Source organism: Leptonotus elevatus, chromosome 19 (genome assembly GCF_054856555.1).
Source record: "Leptonotus elevatus isolate MCC_2025b chromosome 19, RoL_Lele_1.0, whole genome shotgun sequence".
Lineage (NCBI taxonomy): Eukaryota > Metazoa > Chordata > Actinopteri > Syngnathiformes > Syngnathidae > Leptonotus > Leptonotus elevatus.
This window is the reverse complement of record NC_141257.1, coordinates 8326115-8351416: the sequence shown is the minus strand read 5'-3', so window position 1 is coordinate 8351416 and position 25302 is coordinate 8326115. Positions and strand designations below refer to the sequence as shown.

The 25302-nt window shown below is 42.2% G+C and overlaps 1 protein-coding gene across 1 annotated transcript; it reads left to right on the top strand.

Annotated features, from left to right (window-relative positions):
• Positions 1 to 1886: 1886 nt before the first annotated feature.
• pag1 (phosphoprotein membrane anchor with glycosphingolipid microdomains 1) lies at positions 1887 to 23544 on the top strand. Its single transcript, XM_086063448.1, has 7 exons — positions 1887 to 2134; positions 14984 to 15239; positions 15373 to 15430; positions 16623 to 16719; positions 16789 to 16961; positions 17864 to 18289; positions 21236 to 23544. Exons 2-7 carry the CDS (start codon positions 15028 to 15030, stop codon positions 21560 to 21562), a joined length of 1293 nt encoding a protein of 430 aa, XP_085919574.1. The 5' UTR covers positions 1887 to 2134; positions 14984 to 15027; the 3' UTR covers positions 21563 to 23544.
• The last annotated feature ends 1758 nt before the right edge of the window (positions 23545 to 25302 follow it).

The window sequence follows — 25302 nt, the reverse complement described above, 5'->3', positions numbered from 1 at the left end:
CGATGACGTGGTAAACGCATGAGTTGCATTTCATGTCAATCTGAAACACTGGTACCGGATGCAAACATTTTCTCACAAATTATAACATGGCACCTTCAAACCAAAATGGCCATTTGACAGTTTTTTTTTTGCTTATTGTTATGATGATCACACATGCCAGATTTCATGTCAATGTGAGGCATCAGTGCCGGATGCAAATAGGTTTAATTTTTCATTTAAAATCATTAAACAGACACAAAATGAATTCAAACAAAATGGCCGACCACCTGTGCATTTTACAGCGTAGGTTTTACATCGGTTTTTGATTTACAAGCATGTCGGATTTCACATCAATCGAACGCAGTGGAGCCGATTACAAATATGTTCTTCCTCTCAAGGTACGCGTCTGAGTTTTTTTTTTTGGTGGGGTGGGCTCATTTCTGGAGACAATCAATGTTACAAAATTACAAATATAGCATTTGTGCTGTGGCAGAGTCCCTGATGGATGAATTGCTGCATGTAAACAATAGCCAGTCCGTTCTTTCAGGTCATCCTGCCCCCCCTTGAGCATTTATTGTTCCACAATGTCGCCACACTCTTACAGTACAAGCCTTAAGAATGACTCAAATAATGTGTGTGTTTGATTGTCCAGGAAATGCTGGAGTCTCCGTCTAAATTTAGCCAGCATTGGGCTCCACTGTCCAACTGTCACAGGCGGCGGTCACATTTGTGTTTCAGGAAGGAGGCCGTAGGCACGATAACAACACGTTTGTTCACCACACGCCCTCGAAAAACACTCGCAGCGGGGAGGAAGTCAAAACTCGTTCTGACTTCTCCATCTGTTTCTCGACCGCAAACTGGACTCAACTGCAGAAAGCATGTGTTGTTCTATGCATGTTTCCTCAACTACCATAGCCAAACACACCGTGAACTTCCTTGACACAATATAGGTACACCGGCTAGAGCTAATGACTTTTAATATAAAAATTATGTCTATTTGCAAAAATACACCGAATAACATCAGTCTACATCCAAAATCTCTGATATTAGCACTCGTACAGTTTGGAATAAACAGGTCATATTTTCTCATACCTACTTTTGCTGATTACTGTTCTTTGTTTGAATAGTATCACTTGGTCAAGTCTCTTCTAACATTTCATATTCATAAAATAAATAAAAGCATGTAACATTCCTGCTTATATCGTATCAGATCAATATCAGTATCAGACAGCATTCTACGCTGCAATAATGGTATCATATTGGAAGTAAATAAAAAGTTGTACTTTAACACCCCTAAATGAAATTCTTCATAAAAAAATTATGAAAATAATAATTCGTTTATTAAAATAGTTTTACAATTATTACATATTTAGCATGTTTTATTTATTTATTTATTTATTTTACCTGTAATGGTTGATTACATTAATTGTGAGTATTACATTCAAAAGGAGAAACAAATATTATTTATTATTTTATTATTAAAATATATTTTTTTCATGTATTTGAGTATTTTTAAATTGTATTAATTAATTGGTTGATTATAGTTACTGGTAAAATAATATACACAATCACTGAAACTGACAATGAACTGTTATTTTATTAATAATTAAAAATGACTTATTTTGTTATTTAAAAATTACAGGTACAGTTAATGTTTAATGCATTTGATTAAATAATTGTTTGATTAATTCTAAAATGAAAGAAAGAAAGAAAGAAAGAAAGAAGGAAAATAAGAAAGAAAGAAAGGAAGAAAGAAAGAAAGAAAGAAAGAAAGAAAGAAAGAAAACGGCAAGCAAGTTGTCAAACACAAACGTTTCTTTTTGTTTCAAGACTCCATTACCCACAAGCCTTTGCGGTAGCAAGGCCCTTCCTGATTGGCTGCTTCGCTCCCCGGCTCAAGGCAGCGCGCTGCTGGTTGAGCAGCAGTGGGTCTCACTCGGCAGAAGCATCGGCAGCAGTACCGGCGGCGGGCGGTAGCGATTTTCGCTTGCACTGGAGAAATGTTCGCAGTTTGAAGACGGCCACAGCCTCATCACCGATACGACGACACCTCAATTTTACTCCGGGACCCGACACCACAACAACGGGTGGACACTTAACGGAGCGACGACGCATTTGAACGGCGGGAAGCTTCTTCGTGGAAGACCCTCGTGAGGTAACAAATGCTACGTTTTTAAGTTGTATAGCTGCGTATATTTTGTTTGATGTAGGCGTCGAAATGAATTATTAAACTGTCAAGCCTTCGCGGTGACTTGTTGCCAGTTTCCTCATTATGAATGACAAAAGACTGCTAATTACAGTGACATTGAACGCATCTTCCCTAGCCCCCACCTCACTTGTGTTTACATTTTGACCATGTATGTGGGCGGGAGACCTGTCACTCACACTAGACACTTAATTAGGTACACCTGCAATACTGAAAGTAACAGTACAGCAGGACATAACCAGAGTGTCACTACAAAAATAAGGGTTTTAATCTTTGCCTGCCATGAACATGTATATGGGATGTTGTCACAAAGTGCAGGTGTGCCTAATATTGTGGCTGGTAAGGATGCAGTGTGTTCAGCTATTATTTTTTAATGCATTTTCAAAATAATAGTGTATTTCTCTCCCTCTAAATGAGATGTCCTCAAGTCATCCCGGTTATTCCAATGCATGGAGACACCTCCCCCCTCCTTGCATGCCTCTTGGCAGCTCATCTCCCTTGCAGTAGTACCACCCACCCCTCCCCAAAAAAAAAAAGTCGACTCAAGCGCACACAATTTGCACTTTGTCGCTTTTGCAACTGAGTGTCCTTGTGCTGGTCAAGCAGCACACGACTGGTGCAAAAGAATGATTTGGGAATGACAGCACGGCAGGGAATGTTGCAGTTCGAGGGAATGCGGATCATGCCGGCATGGAAATAAATGATTGGTAACTTATGATTGCAGCTGTTGTATGTTAAGAGGGAGCAAAGGTTTCCAAGAATGTTCCATTGAGCCAAGATTTTGGTTTGGCAAATGAGCACGCGTTTCCTCAATTCGTGTCCTTCCAAGGTTGTGGACTTCATTGAAGCAGGCGTCTGACCTTTTAATATTAGTTAGTTGTTGGAGGCTACAGTATGTTTTTACAGTTATTTACACTAATCTAAAAAGGCTTTTTTTTTGTGCACATTTTTTAACCTTTTTTTTTTCAGATTAAGGGCATTTCCATTCATTTAAATGAGAAAAGTTCATCAGCTAATGTTCTGGCAAGATTGGTGTGATGGGCAAAAGCGGAGAAATCCTAGATCTTTTGTTACATCTCCGATACAGTCAATTTTCGCAAATACTCTTTCACTCTGTCATCTAAGATGCCTTTTTGGTACTTCCTGATACCATTCTGGAGATATAAAGTACTTTAGGTGAGGATAATCCGCCTCTGCCTTGTTAAAATGTCTTTGAGCTCACGCACGTTTTCAAGCTTTAACCAAGCAAAGCGCTTCGTCCTCTGTTGTAGCTCGGCTAACAGCGCAGTGTTTGTTTAAGAATGACCCTGAGCACACGCACATCTCAAGGGAAGCGCCAGGAAGATTTATTGCTCCATTCAAACATAGAACATATATAAACAATACCTCTCTCAAGGAAACCCAACTTGGCACCTGTCGCAGGTATGGGCTTCCCTCGTTGGAACCAGTTTCCCACAAAAGCTGCTGTCGTGCTGTGCCAACACAAGTTGGCGTCAACGTATTGTTATTGCTGTTTATGACTTGTTGTGTAGTGTGACGTGAATGCTCGTTGGTGCTAATCTGAATCGATCATTTAGAACGAGAGAGACGAGCCTTAAAAAAACCCACACTTATTTCAATTGTATTTTATTTATTAAATTATTTAATTGATCAGTAATTTTCCACTTAGTCCTAAGAACTGATCCCTAATAGCCCATTTTTTTTGACCGTACAAATGGTGGAGCTGGTCACACTGCACTCCGTTGACTGGTCGACAGAAAATCCAGGAAACCGATTCAATAAGAGGATAAAAAATGTTTTAATGTTTCAGGCGTTTTTTGCTGATAATTCTAGCACGTAGCCGTACTGTCCTTGTTGAAATGTCCATTTCACACTGCTATGATGCTATGCTATATGAAATAAAAGTATTAAAGTTTAACCCTAGCATTCACTTGGTCGGAAAATCACCGTCTTGACTGTTGTGTCTTTGATATGGCAATTTTGTGAAACTCTTGTATCAGAAGCAGGATGGTGGCTACTGGCTATGGCCTACCACATCACTCACCAGGACGGGCTCCACCGTCTAAAACCACAAAGCCACCGATACTACGCTGTAAAAACAGTTGGGTCAAAAATAGCCCAACTATGGGTCAAAAATCCTCTACTTGGGTTTATTTGACCCATATTTGAGTTAAAAAATTGGTCTTTTAGTGTAAAACAACTTATAAATATTGGTCCCATAAAGTGGACCGGTCCATTTTTGATCCATTGGATCAATTTGACCCATCTTTCTGGGTTTTGGATATGACCAATATTTATGAGCTGTTTTACACTAAAAGATCAATTTCTTAACTCAAAGTTGGGTCGAACAGACCCAAGTAGAGGATCGGTCCATTTTTGACCCACAGTTGGGTTATTTTTGGCCCAACTGTTTTTAGAGTGTACAGTGTAGAATATGAGGATGGCGACCCCAAATGGATGAAAATAATACCTGCACCTCACATGCATATTTTGTAGCGGTATTATAGTTGAATAATTTTTATCCGATTCCTCCACTAATCGGTGGGATAATCATGAGAATAATTGCAGTCCTGCTTTCCGTCGCTAATTCTGAAAGTTGCAAATTCACTGCTCCGTTAAGGCCTCCTTTTCCATGGTCACGCAGAGCAGCGACACTGGAAAAATATCACAAATTGGGATCAACGAAAAGCGCAAATTCAATCAGTCGAGCTCGCCGGGAGAACGCTACCAGACGTAAAGCGTGACTGATGAGACACATGAAAAGGAGGGAGGGCGGTTGTAATAATAAAAAGAGAATATTGATCTTCATCGCCGGAGCTGCTGACCTTCCGAGAATTGATTGGTCGTTTGCGGCGGGCGGCGGAAAAGGCCTCTTGGCAAGCGTTCCCACATCCCATTCAGAGCACCCGCGACAAAACGCGGTCCCATCAGAAAGCTTACCTCGTGCGTTAAACATTAGCCGCGGCGATTGCAGGTTGACGCGCGGCGAGCGAACATCAAAAACGCCACATCAAACGGCTTGGGCGTCGACAACGCGGCACTGTTCAAACAAGACCCGTTTGTCCTGATGTACACTGGCCGCATTCCTGCCTGCGCCGTGCTCGCTTACATTCATTCACTCGCTGTGTGTTCACGGCGAGCAAAATCGCCGGATGCGATTAGCGGAGATTGCTTCGGGGACACTCTTCTGGGAAATCAAGAGTCCCCCTTCGGAGGCAGGAGGCACCGCGATGAGGAAAGCAGAGAGGGCTTCCTGTCTCGTGTTTTGTCAGAGGATGACATCTCTGCAGTACGAATGTCAGTGCCGCATCAGCACCGCCAGCGGAACGAGGGGAAGGAACATTCCGCCTCGCCGCCTCGCCGCCTCGCCGCCCCCCTGCACACACTTGGTCTTGTAGCGCATATGATGAAATGTTTTTGAAGCTCCGGCATCTCAAAAATGTCGAGTGTGGGACGGTATGCGGAGTATTTTGACACATACGGTCAAACCAGTGTTTCGATACGCGTGTCATAAGATTGGGAGCTTATGACAGGCAAGTTGTATTCATTAGCACAATTACTGTTCTACTAGAGATATATTGCAAGAGTTAATTCAATTAATTAATCAATTGATCATTCCCAAATCTGTCAAACAATGTACGCATAACAGAAAAATATTTATTGTGCGCTCGAGTTGGTCTAAAAGTTACCCGGCAACAAGGCGAGCTCCGCTCCCACAGCAAAATCAATACCCAGAGACTGGAAATAATCCAAAGTGTAACAAATACGCAGTTTAAGCGCTTGTCAAAATCCTCTTACAAGCCGTCATAATAAGAAAAGAAAAGCACTAAATTAATCTTCGAGTAAAGCTCTCACTGTGAGACGGGACTACCCCACCACCCCCCCACCCCCAAAGCCGGAATTGGGAACGTTGTCAAAGTGTCCGCTTGCTCTTCTTGAAGGCTTCATTCGAGAATAGTGAAACATTTTTCACATATTTCACTTCCCCCCCAAAAAAAAGTCAAATCAAGGACAAGGACACCACAAAACTTCCCAGTCCGTTAAGCTTTCACCCTCCCGAAAATCTAAGAATAACATCAGGGGTCAAGCATCCAGGAAGTGAAAGGCCTCTCGCCTTCCTCAACAAGCCACTTTTTGCTGTACTCTTGCATTCTCATCCACTGTCTCGATTCTCTGTTTATCTTCCTTCCTTTGCACGTCGCCGCCGTCTGAGCCTTTTGCAATCAGGCCCGCGTCTAATCCGGATCGCAAAATGGACACATTTGATCATTTTACCCGCCCCTGTCTCAGCTGGATAAGAGCTTCTATCAACATAGGCACTCACCGAGTAAAAAAAAACAAAAAAAAAAACAAGCACTCTCACCAAAGTAAGCTCCTGTGATCAAAAAGATGACGGCTGGAAAATAGCAGGAAGTGTAAAGTACTTCAACGGCTCCGTTTTGTTTTTGATGGCGATGACAAAATAAATGTAAAATGGACAATTTGAATGGGATCCAATTAAAATATTGGATTGTGAGTTTCTGCTTTATGTAAAACAAACGTTGCAAATATCCATCTGGGATACTTCCTTTTGAGTAAGAAGCTGCAATTATGACAAAAAACAAACAAGCAACGTTGGCAGAACAACAAAGCATTTCCATCCAGACTCAAATCAAAAGTGACAAAATGGTTCAACATCTCGTTTGCATTTGTCGAGATAATGTCATGCATTGTGGTTTCTAAATAACAATGTCAGATGTTAGCAGTCTTTAAGATCTGAGGTGACTCAAATCGGCAAAATGAAAAACAAGTTATGGGACTTACTTGAAAATTGGGCTTTGCAGTGGTTGCGTAATGCAACGCAGTAATTAAAACATTACCTATTCGCCCTTGGGAGAGGTTCAAAAATGTGGCTAAAAAAATGGAGGCCAGTACCTCGGCTGTCAGGAGAGCTGAAACAGTTTTATGGGCATAACCTCATGCTGTCTTCAAAAGAAAAGGAAAAAAAAACGGCGGAATCTCAGCAGACGGGAAATAAGGCGATTGGTCCGTTTTGGAAGACATCCTGCTGAGTCGGCATTTCCCCCTTGAGAGAGAGAGAGAGAGAGTGAGGGAAAGTCGCCACGACCATCGACACAGCAAAATCCCGCCTGGTGTCTTAATCCGATTGGAAGCATGTCACCAGCGACGCAAACATTGCTTTGTGTTCAGTCTAAAACATTTGTTTCCTCTTATATCCTTTTTTTTATGTTTCATGGCGAGACATTGACTTTGTCGCCACGCTCCGTAGTAGTTGGATTATTCGTGAAGGCCAACATGACCCTGAAATGGTCTTTCCCAATCAAAATATTTGATTTCCTGCGTCGTCAAAGTTCCCCGCCACGGTCTACCCAATGACAAAATATCAATTTCTTCTCTGCCCTTTCATTTTTTGTCCATCTGTTGAGTAGCCAAATTTGGCAGCATCTCTTGGACAAGTCAGTCTTGTCTTATTCTAAGACACCAGGACATTTACATTACGTTGTCGCTTTGAGGCAAAATGGCCGACTTCCTGTGTCTTTTCAGGCATGGCCTCTTAAGACTTTTTGTGGAGCCACTCACGATAGACATGCCGAGCAGATTTCACGTTGCTATGTGAAACCAGCTCTGGAGGATGAATTTTCGAACAATCCTTTCCCGCCACATGCTCGGCCTTTAATTAAAAGGGTTCGTAATGGACCAAAAGCGTGCGCGAAACAATGATTTGCTCGTGTTAATTGCCGGCTTAGATGCTTTATTGAACAACTCCGATGCTTTGCTTTGACCCGTGACGCTTTCTTCCCGCCCGCTCATTGCTTTTCAGTCGTCAGCGGCGGTTCTGCTTCATTGTTCCTTTTGATTTGAATAAATGAGAAAACGTCTGCCTGCCTGCCGGGCGGGCTCACAATAAATGCCCGCTACTATATTCACTTCCTTTGCTGCTTTTGTATGCAAAATTGCAGGAAGAGACAGTGGGGGAATTCCAACACGGCTTCCCTCCCATTTACATGCTCTAGTTTACACAATTTCTCACACACACACACACATGGCCTTGTGGCAATAAACACACCCAAAAAATAGCAACATGACTTAGTAACATGACATTTGGTAGGTATGTCTGTCATGAGCAGGCCAACAAAAAAGTCTCAAGAATGCATGCCATGTTCCAAAAGACACAGAAAGTCAGCCATTTTGGTTCAAAGGGGGCATTTTTAGGGTCAATCTGGCAAACGTGGCAGTAAATAACCTAGTCATTTTCGCCTTGTAAAATTAAATTTGGTAGTCTTTCATGAGTCGAGCCACAAAAAAGTCTGGAGAAGGCAATTTTTAGGGTCAATCTGGCAAACGTGGCAGTAAATAACCTAGTCATTTTCGCCTTGTAAAATTAAATTTGGTAGTCTTTCATGAGTCGAGCCACAAAAAAGTCTGGAGAAGGCAAGCCTGAAAAGACGCAGGAAGTTGGACATTTTGGTTTAAAGGGGCTATTTTACTGTCATTTTTTGCTATTTCCAGGTAGCCTTCAAAGACCGACAAATCGGTATCAGATTTGAACCAAGTTTGTAAGAAATTGTATTTACCATCAAACTTAAAACTCTACAATGTCCGCTAGCCACAATCTACAGTTAGCTCTGAATCAATTAATTGAACAACTTGATTAGAAAAAGAGCTGACTACGCTCTCATTTCCTGACACCCACGTCACTCACCGGGCTCGGCCCCGCCTCTTAAAGCTACACACATTCAACTATATAGATACTACAGTGTAAAACATGAAGATAAGGACCTCAAGTAGAAATAAAACCTGCACCTCACGATAACATTTTATATTGCTGTTCAATAATGCCTAATCAATTTTTATCCAATTAATCGACGGGTTAATTGGTAGAATACTTGATTCTAAAAACATTTGATAGCTCCAGCCCCAGGCCCAATATTCTCACTCACGTCTATAAATGAAATGGTCACCGCTCCACATTCCACACACACACACACCCACGCAAACACGCACACACACACACACGCACAGAGTACATATTGTATGCAAAGATCAATAGTGTCCCACAGCCGCCACACTAATCACTTAGTGTGGCCTTGCCGGGTCGTTAAACCCACTGTACACTGAAAGGAACACCGCTAATGACTTTGCGTAGCCTGTCACACACACACACACGCGCGCACACACACACACCGAGCCGCGCGCCAACAGACGTTCCCAGTTGTTTCCAGCTGTTCATTCCCTTCATTTGTCCAGCAGACAGAAGCAATGGCGTGATTATAACCCCGCAGACAATCCCGAAACACCCACCCCATCCCCACTGCAGCGCCGGCCGTGTTTCCCAAACAATCGCAGCGCTGTTCCACAAACCTCACATCACATTTGTCCCTGATGTTGCGCAACGCCGTCTCGCATCCAGTCCTACACCACACCCTCCATTTAAGGGCTGTTTTTACAATGTTAGCATGTTTAGGCTGCAAAATGGGTTAAGAGACAGCTCAAAATGGCATGTTTGAAGTCTTTACATTTTCCTGAAAGAGGTCTCATAAATGTTTGGATTCTTTTTCTTAAATGTTTGACATTCTATTTGGCAATTTGTGCTAAATGTTTTGTGACAAACTGAAGGTGTTTGGCATTGTTTTACAAATGCTAGCATGTTCAGCCACCAAAGGCCCCATAAATCTCCATTCTGTAATCTATACGGTAATTTGCACTAAATATTTACGGAAAAGCAGAAGGCTGTTGGCCGCCATTGTTGTTTCCAAATGTTGACGAGATCAAGCTCCAAAATGTTTTGAACTGCCAAAACTACTCTACTTCAAAAGCTTTGTGACCCCATATCAAAAGTTTGTATACACAGACTCCAAAATGTTGGAAACTAACACTTTCCTTCCAATTTTGACTTATTACACTTGTTCATCTTCTCGGGGCGGCTTTTAATCATGTGCAACGTGATGCTAAACCCCTGCTGCCGCCATTGTTGTGCAGCTCCCACATTGCCACCTGCTCTGCAAGCAACTTTCTGGGTCGCCGGGGGATTACCACAGTCCAGGCGGAGGGGTGCGGGGGCGGATTTGGGGTCCGCAAATGGGTCAGACCGCTACATTTCAAAGCGAAGCGACGCTGCAACGTTGACGGCTAGTCGCTAGGCAGGAACACATCGAACAGTCTATAAAAACAAAAGACTCGCCTTCTGTGTTTGGGCTTTATTTGACTCAGGTTAGCCACGTGTTAGCATTTGGCTAGCTTCCCATTGACAGACAACTAATAAATGCTATTTCACAATTAATCAATTAGAATGTGTATTCGGAGCCAAAATAAAATATTTAAAAAAATATATGTAACATTAGTGCCGATAATACAAACGAAAATCTGGCTTTTAATTGTTTGTCTAGCGTTGCGATTATCGGCCATGTTAGCTGGCAAAATGTACGCTAGTCGCTAAACGCTAAGCCTATAAAAACGATGGAGCACAGTAATCGCTGAGTAATCCTAACATTATTACAGGCTACAAACCTGTGCTTAACACTCACGTCCTTAATTCCATTACCTGGCTGCAACCAGAGAACAGTATCGGCCGGCATTATGTTAAATCAATAACTGGTTCATTGAACAACTGAGCAACTTTTAGTATTGATCAAATTAATACAAGACCATGATACCAATATTGGAAGATAACAACAGTCAACAATAATTCAGCCAGTTTGACTAAGCAATATAGAATTTGGTAGAAATGTCTATTATGAGTCGACGCACAAAAAAGTCTCAAGAAGCCTTTTTTTTTCTCCTTCATTTTTACCATTCCTAGTGGTCCACCGTGTGCCATAATAACAGCCCAATGGGTATCACTTTTCATTTTCTCTTTGAATGTTTCCCGCGGCTAATTGCGCCAGCGGCATTCCTTCACCGCCAGGGCGGGACAAACGGCCATTCACGGGGACATGACACAAAAGGGGCTAAAAAAAGAGATTAGGATGCGAGGCGGCACATGAGGATGAGGATGCCAGCCTCCTCTTCCATCCCCCTAGCAACCCCGTAACCCGCGGCAACAGCTGCTTGACGATGCACAGACACAGCACCGGTCTGCTGCCGCTGATGACGTTGCCATGGAGATTTTTGGGCTTTGTTTTCTTCACAAGATTTTTCTTATGTTTTATTAGCTGTACCGCCTATATCTGTTTGATGGTTGAATTAAATAGCGCCACCTGTTGGTAGAGATTTATTTACTTCTGTAGTGGGGATGTTTTTCGTTTATTAATTTTCAAGTGTCATATTTGACTAGCTACACACGATTGTGCTTTTCTTCCAACTTCTGTGTTGTCTTTTCTCTTTGACTTTGTTTGACATTTTCACATAAATGCGTCCCCTCCGGCATGCTGGGAACATACTTTCTGGATGAATGAGTGCCTTTACTGTAATATTCCAAGAAAAACATGCAAGATTGATGTTTTCCCCCCTCGTGAGGCAACATTCCTGGCATTCCTCGCAGGGCCTTTTTGAGGGCGTCCATCCCCAAACCGGCACATTCCCCGGGGTGTCGTTATCCTGATGAGGCCCAACAGTTGCTCGGGCGTCCTCCCGCCGCAGCAATCCCTCACAAATTGCTGGATTTATACTCCCCCGTTTTCAAGGAAATCAGTCATGGGAGGATTATGCATGACTTTTTCAAGCAGCTTTAAAAAAAAAGAAAAAAAAAAGAAGAAAAAGCAAAAGTTAATCTTGGTGTGGCGCCCCCTGTTGGATTTGCTTTTCATCGCAGCCTGATCCGTGTCGCTTTCAAAGTCGTGTTCAGTGTCAAGGATTGTCATGTCACGTGTTATATGCCGTGACAAATGTAATTCTACAAGGAAGTTTTATGACGACTGCTAATTGTTTGGCATCTTGACCAAGTCGGGCGTTTCCACGCTGCAAAAGGCAGTGCTGCGACCCCGCCTTTGAAAAGGGGAGGAGGCAGGCGGGAGTGCTTTATCTGCAGAATGAAAATGAATTTTTTTGTGATTTAGTTAAGATGCATGATTTTGTATCAATTTTTTGTTGTTTTTCACAAAGGATGAGCCTTTGTTATGTTACATGTGTACAAAATAGCGCCCCCTTCCAATGTAATGTCACAACAATTACTCTTCTTTTCTTCTCTGTTGTTAGATTGTGTATAATTAGTTTGACACTTCGTTTTGTTTTATGTTGCACGGAACTGAAAGTGGAGCGTGTGAAAGCGAGCGGTGGGAAAATAAAGATAGTCAAGTTCAGAAAGGAAAAAAGAGGAAATAGGTGCGCATGTCAATCTGTATTTTGCATTTTTATTTACTTGCGGCACACACCCTGCCAAAGTCAGGCCACTTCCTGTATGCGGCAAAAGCGCTCGATTTGTACTCCTTTAGGCTTTGCAGCCCCCGGGGGTCACTTGGGGAACAGCAAGTGAAACCTAGACAACTATTACAAAAATGTGCGAGGCTACAAGGAAGTGAAAATGGAAGAAAATATTCTATTTGTCCTCTATTTTTGGCATCCATTTCCAAGTGTGAAAATGTGCCACTTGTCGTCCATTTTGTGGAAGGAGAATACAGTGTTTGTGCTCCATTTTGGAGTGTGCAACTAAAGCGTTCATCCTCCATTTTGAAGCAGACAAGTTGCCGTTTGGCCTTCATTTTGGAGAGTAAAAATTTGACATTTGTCCTCCATTTAATATTGAATTTGTCCTATCATCCTTTCATCACCTTTGTCCGCCATATTGGCGCATGAAAATATAATAAAAGTCCAAAGTCATCCAAGTGTCTCTTCACGGACCCTGGGACAGAAAACTAGCAAATTTCCAAAATTGTATCACATAGATGAATAATTAATCACCCAAGGGGTCTCATCCAGCCTCCCAATTGACAAATTGATTTATTAATGGATGCATCGCCAGTTACTTTCATCCATAAGTGTAACACGAGCGTGGTTGAATGATGCAGTTATCCTGTTTCCTGCTTTTGGGAGGACAGCTCCATTTGTCACACTGAAATCATCAGAGGCGCCGCCAGGGTGGGGGGTTGCCATGGCAACACACGTTCCCGACCACCAGTTCGACATGGGCCATGTTTACGTTTGCCGGCATTGTCTTATTCCGACCCGCCCCCTACCCCGCCAAATGGCCTTCATTGGGGCCAGGGCACAAGATGGCTACCAGCGTGTGTGGATCATCTGTTTTCTGCCGTGACAGATTGGCCAGGCGGGTAACTGCCAGAAGCACGCTGCTTTCAGTGTGTCAAATGGAATGCGTTTTTATCCAAGAGGACACTGAGAGCAGTCTTATTTGTCGGCACTTCAAAATAGTACAACAAGAAACCGCAAAAACCACGCCGCACTGAATTTACCACAAAAACAACAAAAGGAGAACGGGACACATTTTATCCAAGAGGAGACTATGGGCCAAGTGGACACTGTGGTATATACGGAGGACAGCAACATAACATGCTAACAAAAAAACAAGTGTTAACGGCTTAATCCCAGAGTGTTGCCGTGGCAACGCAGTGCCGCAACAGACTGTCATTCTCAATCGCAAATCAACCCTCAGTGGCTAATTGTTAATTCCAGACGTTTTTCCCTTTATTGAAGATGCAAGAATGTAGGCATTAGTTATTTCGTAACAGAAATCTCCCCACAATTTTGCACTTTTTTGACCTTGAAATTGAGCTTCCCACCTCTGATGCAATTCGGACATGCAGTTGACGTTAGTCCACTCTAACCTGTCGACATTACTAACACAGCCCGCACCAAGGACAGGAAGTGTCATAACTCGTGCCCGCCAAGCGCATCAACTCCAAGGACAAAAGTGCTAAGCTCCGAATAGTTATTCCCCGTGACTAATCGTACCCGAGTTTCAAGGTTTCTCTGACACTCGCATACGTACGGAAGCGTTTTTACAGTCAAAAGGACTGCAGATGCACTCACTTGCACTCACTGCAGCAAAAGTGCACTCTGGGCCACCGCAACGCTGATCTCTGCTGCCACCTGCTGCATAACCATCACTTTGATCCCCATCAGGATGAAGTACACGATAGTGCGTGGACTGTCACTGTGTGCATTTATTTGAAAACGGTTAACAAATGCAATTAAATTCTGTCCTAACAAAGGATGACAGATGCATGTTTTTAAAATAAAAGTCTATATATCCATGCAGGAGGAAGAATAAAGATGTTCTAAATGTATTTTTACAATATTTGTTTTACTTTGTTGACATCTGTGAATGAAAAAACAAATAATTCATAATCATTTATTAAATTACATTTGTCGTGAGAAATATTCCGGGAAAAACATTCATGAAATATTTACAACAATCATTATTTTTTAATCCTTTTTAATCGCTTAATAAATAAATAAAAATTACTTTTATGAAGTCAAAAATTAATAATAACACATTTTAACTAATATGTACTATGTTAAATTTCTAATACATTTTGCATTTTTGCTTACTAATTACAGTAAATAAATAATTTACTTTTTTATGTTATAAAAATGTAGAAAATTTAAACCTTTTAAAAAAAAAATATTTTCAAAGTGTGACTGTATAGCTTAATGAGCAAATGTAAAAATGTTGATTTTTTTTGTTAATTATGTTTCAGAAATAATGATGAATAATAAACACATTTTATAGTTATTATTACAAATTTAATCATAGTATTTTAATTGACATGAATATCATAACTGTCCAATGAAAACTTTGTTCATTTGTTTTTTCCCCCTTAAAATTTTCCAAATAATGTACAATTATGTATTTAATATCTTAACTACTTGGGAAAAAAATGCAAAGTGTGTTTTGTTTTGTAGGTGGCGCCTGTCCAATGTGCTCTCCTGCTCTGGTGTGATGCGTCATGGCCCCGGTGCTGAGTGGCGTGTGGTGGGGGCCGGAGGCGGGCGTGGTCGGGGCGGGGTCGGGGGGCCGGGCGGCGGCCTGGCTGGTCGGCGGCGCCGCCACCGGCGTGGGTGGAGATGGCGCCCAGCTGGCCCTGGTGGTCACCCTCAGCACCCTGGCCGCCCTGCTGCTACTGTCCGTCTTACTGCTGCTGTGCACCAGTTGCCGCGGGTGAGTGCAATGCATGATGGGAGATGGAGTCTTCGTCTGGCACGTTAGCTACACACACACACACATGTATATAATCTATTAACAAGTTGAAAATTCGGATTTAAAAAATGCTCCGTTTTGTCTTCTTTTGCAGGCAGAAGAAAGCAACCATTAGGCATCCAGCGGGAGACAGAGTTGATCTCATGGATGGAGTGAGGACACACACACACAAAAAAAAAGTGAACTAATTTAATAAGTTACATCCAATCGAGTTATTGTTTTACATAAATCAACTAATTTGACTTAATTGTTCAATTAAATGTTTTACTTTTTAAAAAAATAATTTGATTATCTTACAAGCAAAGTAAAAATATGAATGAATATGTTAAATTTAAATGATTTTTTAAAGAAAATATATTTAATTATAGAAAAATGCTCAAATTAAACTGTTTTAATATAAATGTATATTAAATCAAGATAAATTAAAAAAAACATGGTCAGACCCAAAAAAAAAATTTAATAAAATTTTAATTAATTCTAAGGCATTTCAGATTAGCACAGTCATTAAAAAAATTAAGCAATAAAAACAAATAATGAGATGGTTCAGCCAAAAGTTACCTGTCACCCCACCCCCCTCCCCCAAATTGCCAAGATTTTACAAATTCTGTTATACTGTATAGTGACATTATATTTAAATCCACATAATTACACATGACGTCACATTGACATTTTGCCTCTTCATAAATCCGCATAAAAAAAAAAGAGACGTCAACAATGTGTGGCTTGATTGAGCTAAAAGATGACATCATTGAGAGTGGCGCTGCAATGACCGCTCTCGTCCACTGGGTGTCGCTTTTGTCCCAGCCTGTCGTCTTGTGCGCCTGCCCCTCTGCAGAAGGTAATAAACAAGGACCAAAAAAAGATCTCCCTCGTCCTCATGCGAACTCCTGACGTGTGCGTTTCTCGCTGATGAGGAGGCGGAGGAAGAGGAGGACGTGTTGTTTGATTTCTTTTTAACTCTGCAGAGGCTGGCACTTCTCACCTGTTTGTTTAGAAACGAGACCACAGGAAAAACAAAGAAAAAAAGCAGGATGAATGCCCTTGAGTTTCAGGGTTGTTTTAACGCAGACTTTTGTGTTAGCATTAGCCACTTTCACGCTGAGACTGTCAAAGTGACATCACAGCTGTAATAGAAGGCCTGACATTTAGCCTTATTTGCATTTACCTTTTACACAGAACAACCCAGCAGCCACTGTAGCGCAGGTATATGGAAAGTGGCTACAACGAAAAACCCTGCCTTTGCTTATAATGAGAACAATATTTTATTTAAAGCTAACAATCTCATCTTAAAAATGCTAAAATCACATGCATACTAATGGGATAACGACGTTTTGTCCTTTCCAGACGTCGGATAAAGAGACCATCAGCCAGTCGGCCGACAGTCCGGTGACGGACGTTTGCGCCAGCAGCCCTCACAACGGACCTTTCACCAGCGGTACAAGTACGTCACGGCGCCTCACTACGAATAGTCGGGAAGCCGGAAGCTTAATTGTGTTGCGTGTTTGTGAAGTCCTCACAGACACACAAGCCAGCAGCCCGCAGCCGTCGGAGGAGATGCCCGCCAGCCAATCGGAGCACAGGTCCTCCAAGTGTCCGCAGGGACGCGAGCTGCCCAGCATCCCGCCCAGCAGCTCCCTGGTCAGGGGCAGCGCCCCGCCCACATCGGGGGATAGCACGTACGAGGTCGGTAATACAGCAACGTTACAACGTACAATATATATGCATTGGAGTCTATAAAGTAAAAAAAACTTAAAAAATCTAAATGTAAATACAATATTTTAAATTATAATTACAAATAATAAAAAAATATATAGTTTTTTGTCACTACTTTGAATTGTTTACATACAGTATAATATATTTTTAGATATAATAGATAAAAATATTTCAAATACACCATTTTTTATTTGAGGTTATTCATTTACATTTTAAAAGGCTGTATTGATTTGTTTCCCTATAATTATTGGAATTATACAATATATATTTTATTTTATTTTAAAATGTGTTTTTTAATATTTTGGGGACATCACTAACAGGTCAGTGATCGCTGCCAAATCATTTTTATTGGGTTTTTGTTTATTATTCTTGGCTATGTTTATGTGGAAATAAATGTTTTTAATATGTTTAAATATTTTACAAGATGTAGTAAAATATGTCTAAGTAGAAAAATATGTTTTTTCTATTTGATCATTTTAAGATTAAAAACTAGGTCGTTTTACATGCAAGATTTAAAAATTGCTTTTAAATTTGATTTTTTTCAAAAAGCTAAAAATTAAATACGCGTCCTATTATTTCTGTATAGATTTTTTTTTTATGTGTCGGTACAGCACATTCATTCATTAAACAAAAAACATTCAATGTGAATGTTGAGGGGGAATTTAAAAAAAAGAAGAAATTTATATATATATTTAAGAAAGCTACTCTGTATGTTTATTAATTATTTCATTTTAAAACTTTTTTTTCTTAAATTTTTTATAATGTCTTAATTGACAGTGAAAAAAAGTGAAAATGTTATTGACAGTCATGACAAAATGGTGGTCAGTACCTGATTGTTGTTTAAATATATATATATATATTTTTAAATGCAGGTGGTAAAAGACATGTCGACAGCATCCCGTGATGTCAGCGTGGAGGATTCACTTTATGAGACAGTCAAGGAGCTCAAAGACCCACCAAAGAAGCTGGGTCTCCCCAACGGTACCGCCGGCCCGTCTCCCGCCGATGCCCCCCCTCCTCCGCCCCTCGTTAACGGCCACGCAGGCGTACCTGCGAGCCCCGGTACGCCCGAGTACGCCTCGGTGGACCGCAACAAGAAGAGCCGCTACAGCGCCGACCTGGAGGTCAAGCGGCGGTCCAAAGACGCCGCTGGCGGCGGCGGTGGGCTTCCATCTCCCGGGCTCAAGGAGGAACCCGAGGATTTGCCCCCGCCGCTACCGGAGAAAGTTCTGGATGAAAACGACAACCAGCCCACGCTGATGAATGGACACGCCGGGCCCGAGCTGCACAGCGGGAAGGTGAGCCGTTAGCACTTTACAAGGTGACAACGTGTTGCTACCGTGTTTTACGGCCACGCTGCGCCCATGCGACCGTAAAACTCCAAAAGTCCCCGTTTGAAATGCAAATAAAGTTTTTGCCAGATGCTTCCTGTTCACCGCCATTCACTTTTCCCTCCTCCACTTGTGCAAGTACGATAAGTGGAGGAGGTTCTTTACCCCATAAAAGGGCTAAGTTATCAATATGCTTCCTACTCTAAAAGTGATGTTACCATAGATAGTTTCCTGCCCGTTAAGAGTTAAATACCAAATGGACCTTTATTGCTTAATATGTTATGTTACCAAGTATGGTTCCCTGCCGGTAAAGGGATCAGTAACCAAAATGTTTCCTTGCCTGAATAGCAATGCTACCTAATATGGTTCTTTGCCCAATTTACTATGTTACAAAATATACTATCTTGGCCAATTAGTTATGTTACCAATCATGATTTCTTGTCCAGTCAAGGGCGAAGTAACCAAAAATGTTTCCTCACTTAATTTACCAAATGTGCTTAATTGCCCAAGACGTTATGTTACCAAGTATGATTCCTTGCCCACGAAAGGGTGAAGTATGCAAACATGCTTTCTTGCTTTTTCCAAGTAACCAAATATGGTTCCTTGTCCAAAAAAGGGCTACGTTGCCAATGATGCTTGTTAGTTATCACATAATTGACCAAATATGTTTCTAAAGTGGGTAATTGTTTCCACGCTGCACGGCTGCAAACAACAACAAGAATAACAAGAGGCATATCGTCATTTAAACAGCAGGTTTGCTTTTGCATGTCTTTGTTCAGGTGTACCTAATATTGCGTCCTCTCGTCCAGTCAGCAGGAATTTTGGCTCTTGCTCTACACCCCCCATACACAAACACACACACACACACAGACGTATACAGTGTACGTATGTGCATGTTTGCATATTATTGTGCTGCATGTAGACCCCCCCGCGGGGCTGATTTAAGATTAACCCTGAGTGGTTCCGGCTTCCTGCGGTTTACACTCGCGTACAACCAGGAGGTGATTTGTCTTGTCAGATCATTTGTGTGTGTGCGTGTGTGTGTGCGTGTGGGGCGAGAGAGCCAGCTGCTATTCGTCCCGGTGACAGTTATTCCGCCGCCATGATGGATGATGGTGCGTCCTCGGTTTATGCACCGGCATGGCCGCACTGTATGTAAATGCCCTCGGGCGGCGCGACAGTAAACGCACGTGCGGCGTCCCGATCGCTATCGAATGTCAACAAACGGAGAGACCGCTCGCCCGCCGTCTCGGTTCGAGATGTGCCCGCGGGCTTTTTAGAAAATGAGTTTGACCCACCTGACGGCCGTCGTCATGGTCCCTGCTTCCACTATTCAACAAAATATGTTTTGCTGATGCGGGCATTGTTATTGTCATGCTACGCTAGGCTACATGAGCTAAACAGGAAGTGCGGATAACGAGTGTCAGCATGGACGGCATCAGGACACCTGATGACTTGTCCAGCTAGCTAAATTTAATCCGATTAGTGTCATTAACATGATGTCTTTGTGTCCACTTAATACATATAAGCAACATCTCATAATCCTATGACTTAATTTGTGTACTGTACATACTGTACAAGCATGTTACCAAATATGATTCCCTTCTGCAAAATAGCTAAATTCACAAACATGGTTCCTTTGCTGATGAAATGGAATTTGTCAAATATCAAGAGCCAAGTTACCAAGTTTAAAAACATTATTATGTTTCCTTGCCTGATAAATGGCAAAGGTACCAAATATGGTTCCTTGTCTGATTAGCAATGTTAGCAAAAAATGGTTCCCTGCTCGTAAAGTGGAAACGTTCAAAGTCCAGTAAAAGAAAGTATGTTAGTAAATATGATTCCCCATACGGACCCAAGTTACCAAATGTTTGCCATCTGGCTAAATTAGCTCAAAGGTTTCATCTCCAGCATTGACAATTTTGGTTCCTTGTGCACCTGCTAAACGGTACCATTGATTGTTTGAATTAGAAGAGAGAAACACTTTGAAACGACACTTGCGCCTCAGCGGTGCATGACGTGGTGGAGGGGTCACTCTGCCTAATTGGCAGGCCAATTAAAGCCAAATGGAAAAGCCTTTAGCAACTACAGATTGTATGGCAGATCCATAAAAGTAATCATGTGTCCATAAGCGTATTGATTAATACTCCGCCTGAAGACGCGGTGATGGATTACCGCCGGGTCTCACGTCGTTTTTCCTAAAATGCCGATTAAGCGCGCCGCCATCCATCATCATCACATCCTCCTCCGCCAGCCGTTCCGAGCGCTCGTCCGACGGAACAAAGTGTCGGAACGAGTTGGTAAATTAGCGTTGCTTCCTGAGAGACTTTGTAGCCTGAGGATTGTTATAAACGTGCACTTTGTGCTGCTTTCACGTAGCTTCACTCGCCGTCGTCTCCGGAGATCCACAACAAGGTGCTGTCAGAAAATACTCCCTGATTCCCCAAACGTGAACTGTTTCACACTTATTCCCCAGACGGAAGCACTTTGCTCAAGGCGAGCACCAAACAATGAAAAGATGACAGAAGATCAGACAAGACGCTCCGAGGTGCGGGAACCCACCAGGGGTCCACCGTACGCACCCGTCTTGACTTTAAGCGTTTACACATTTTAACCGGGTTAAACTTTATGGAACAAAGTAGTGAGATACACTTCTTGGCGGAGAAAATGCGGCTAAGTTGCCAAATAAAGTTCGGCTACTAATAACCACCTACGTTTTTAAATATGCTTGGTTCCTGTCCCATTTAAATATGGTTCCTAATCTGCTGACATGCTAAGTCACAAATACCCGCTAGGTTGCTAAAGAGGTTTGATTAGCAGCTAAGGCACCAAATGTGGTTCTTTACATGCTAACCAGCAAAATTACCAAATATGGTTCCTTACCTGGCTAATCTATCAAATGCTGTCTTTCAGTCTTGCAAGTATTCCAACGTGGACAGAACAACGGTGGAGGACGGTAGCATGACCCGTGAGGACAAGGAGCACGACTACAGCAGCATCGCCGAGCTCAAAGGCCTGATTCCGGCCGGGTCCTCCGGGGATCTTTACGCCAGCGTGAAGGACGTCTACGCCCAGCCGGCGGGGGACGGCGCACAGGACGGCGCAGACCCAGGCTACGAGAGCATCCACATCCCAAAGACTGGGGGCAGCTCGGACGAGGGGCCCGCCGCGGACAGCTCAGAACCAGACTACGAGAGCGTGGGGGAGTTGGGTCTGGGTCGGGAAATGTCTCGCCTTTGAGCGACCAATCATCATCATCATCCTCTTGTAGGCTAGTCGGCACGTTTTGGTACACTTAGGGAGGGTGATTGTCATTGGTACTAATACCCGCCGAGTCGTAGCAAATACCTCCGGATGACATATCGCTCCACACATGCTGCATTTCAGAGAATTTTGAAGAATTATGAATGTTCCCTTGGCAAGTGCGGATTTGGAGAGGATTTGTGAAAAGATGTCGGCATGCCATTCAGATAAGAACACAAACCTGTGACCATATCAAGAGCATCTGCATTCAGCACCCTTTATACTGACCCACCCTATGTGCCAACCTTCAAAGACAAAAATTGAGTCCCGTCCCAATCAGGGACCATTCAAGGACGCTTACCTGTCAATGAGAATGCACCCTCAAGTTTGAGTTGGAATTAAGGGCAGCACACTTCGAGGGCCTACCTCCGAAGACCCACATTTTGGAGATCCATCCTTAAATTTGAGTTATGGCGCACCCTTGAGGACCCACTGTAGGTGCCTATCGTCCAGGGGCCACCTTTTATATTTGATTTCTATCCCAATTCAGGGATGTGTAAATGTCCAAGGACCCACCCTACCCGTCCACCTGCACTAATCCAGCCTTAAATTTGAGTTCCGTCCCACCTTTGGGCTGGCACACTTCAAGGACCCCAACCTTCCCACCAACATGGGCCCAAATAAAAATTTGAGTTACAATTCCCTTTGAGAACTGACCCTGTACACCAAACCTCCGAGGGCCCTCCTTAACATTTGCATTGTGATGAGGGGTGGCAAGCTTCAAGGACTCACCCTTAAATTTGAGTTATGTCCCAATTCAGGATTTCCAGTCTTCAAGGACCCACACCAACCTTCGAGGATTCATCTCAAATTTAAAAATCTATCGCACTTCAGGGCTGGCACCCTTCCAGAATGCACCCAACATACGAACCTCTGAGGACCCATCCTTACTTGGACCCATCCAAAAATGTGAGTTTCAATTCAGGGGTGGTACCCGTTTGAGAACCCACCCTACATGCCAACACTTCTGAGAACTCACCCTTTTGCACCAAACCTCCATAAACGTGACTTTCTCACCTTTCTAGAGATTTCTTAGAGACGCCCCACTTGGCTCAAGATGCTAGGTGGCTACATGCTAGCAATGTATTTAAGGTCCCACAGACAATGGGGGCAGCGCTTCAGTAGCATCATAGATGCCTTTACCTAATTTTTCCCGGCGGTCCCATATGGGCATTTTCCTGTGAATTTTGCTATTTATTTACGACGACGTGCCAATGTGAACGTGTGCCTGCCTGTCAGAAGAAAAAATTCAGAGGTTTCCAGCCCTTTTATAGACGGAAAACCTTGGGTACGTGTTACCTTGACTTTCGAACGACTTCGTCTTGTACAGACGCTATTCTTGCCAATTATCAACGCAGACGATTTGTACGTGATCTTGCGGAGTTGCGGTACGTTATTTTGTCTTCGCTTCCTTGATGGCATCGAAGCACAATGTCTACAATCGTGGTACAGTATTTTGTTTTTGTTTCCTCTGCACAATTTCAATATGTTAACGCTTAAGTGTATAGTAGCACAATATTTACTACAAAGCACTATTTTAACCCAGCTTTACCTGCGGGAATATCATGCGTTTGCATCTATTTGTCCTTTTTATTATTATTATTATTATTATAAGAGCACTGATGTATGTGTGCAAACGGCATCGTCCAATGGCTTGTCACTATGCTTTGAGCTAGTAGCCAATCAGATGTCTGGAGGGAAAAAAAAAGAAATTGGTACAGTGTGTTGGTACAATTTGTTTTTGTGGTACTTTTATTTAAAAAAAATGAATTATACTTTATTGTGTGTGTTTTGTTGTGATGATGTTTTGTGTAGATATCAAGCAATCCCCCTGTATGTGTGTGTGTGTGTGTGTGTGTGTGTTTTAAATATTCTTATACTTGTAGCTATTCAGGTAAATAAAAACACATGCAGCCTGACTGGAATGCTGTCATATTGATTAAAAAGCAGCCGAGAACTCCCAAGTTTTCTCCATTTTTAGCAACACATTCGTCCGTAGCATTTTTGGACAAATTCCAAAGTGTGAAGAGTTCCCAAGTGCGAATTCAGGTTTATTGAACTCTAGATTTCGCATGATGCTGGCAAATTAAACAAAGTTTTGTACAACTTTAGCAACTTGTTTCCCAAAATATTTGGTCCAAGTGCAAATTTTCATCTTGTGTGACATCATCAGATTGAACTTGTATTAACATTTTGGGCCAAATTTTCAAGTGTGAAAAATTCCAAAATGTGAATTAACTCTAACCCTTCCAAGTGTGAAGACTTCAAAGGTTCCAGTTTAAATATCCTGTGACGTTTGCGATTTAAACTCCCAACATTTGACGCGTGAAGAATTCGGAAGCACAAATTTAGATCTTGTGTCAGGTCTGTGGTTTAAACGCTTACAGTTGTGTACAATTTCAGCATCATAAATTCAATTCATAATCAATAAATTCTTGGTCGCATTCCAAGTCTCAACTCAAAAGTTTTGTTTTGTTTTTTACATCTTAATAGCATATTTTTCCTCTTGACACGTCTAAATTGTGAAGTGCAACATTCGCTAATGTAAACTCTAAACGTTTGTAATTAATTAACTACAATTTCACAGATTTCACTTTTTGTGATAACGGGCGTGACATGCTGGATTTAGGTGTTGCTGTTCCCCACTTACACACACACAGTCTAAAAGACGCCTGGAGAAAACTATGTTCCACATTGAGATGTTTTATTGCCATGTGGATGGATGCACACCCCAAAAATGACTTCCTCAATTTGTCCACTGGTAGACGCACACATAGACACTGTAAACCAATATAACTTCCCAACTCTCAAAAGGGTCCTCGACTGCCGCGCCCTCCTCTCTCTAATGATCTCATTTGTCGGCCTTACAAGCACCCCACATCTCGCTCGCCGCTGCCCATCGCACGTTCTGCTGTGGCAGTTAGCGGCACATCTGTCACGAGCCGCTCCACGCTGTAAATATTTGATGAAACTAGGTTCCACTGCTGTGGAAATTTATCAACATTACTTTTTTTTTTTTTAAGTAGGGTGGGTTTTCTTTAAATGTTGCCCTTGACATTAATTTGTCTATTTGTTATAGTCGTAAGGCTGAAGCTCGTTAGGAGGAAATTAGCACGTCAGTAACTTCTGATTGGAAGTGGGAGAATGTATGAGTTGAAATTAGGGAAGAAGCAGTTGAGAAAGTTTGAGGTTTAAAATAACGGAGTATGCACTTCCTCTTTTTCTGTATGTACAGTAAACCCAGCATCAATTCCACCAACTTGATGACAATTACTACTTTCCTATTTAGCTAGGGCTTGAATGCCACATTGTGGCATCTTAGCGCAATACAGAAAGAGCACAAAACGACTAACTGACGATAGGGAAAAACCTGACTGGGAATATGGGTTTCACTTAACATGTTGGAAAGAAATTTACTTTATAGAATGAAACCAACATGATCTACTACTTTGTTTACATTCACAAAAACAAGAGCCTGCCGTTTTTTGTTTTTTTTGTCCTACCATCTCGAGCCTATTAAGTGATAATTTGGTAAATCCCGTGACACATAAAAAGTAGGCTACACGTCTACAAACTGGGTTAAAGCATAAAGTGTGTCTGTCTTCTCCATTTCCCCCTTTCTCCCTCCTTCCCTTCCTCCCTCGCTTCCTCTCCTTCCTTGCGTCATTGTTTTGAAT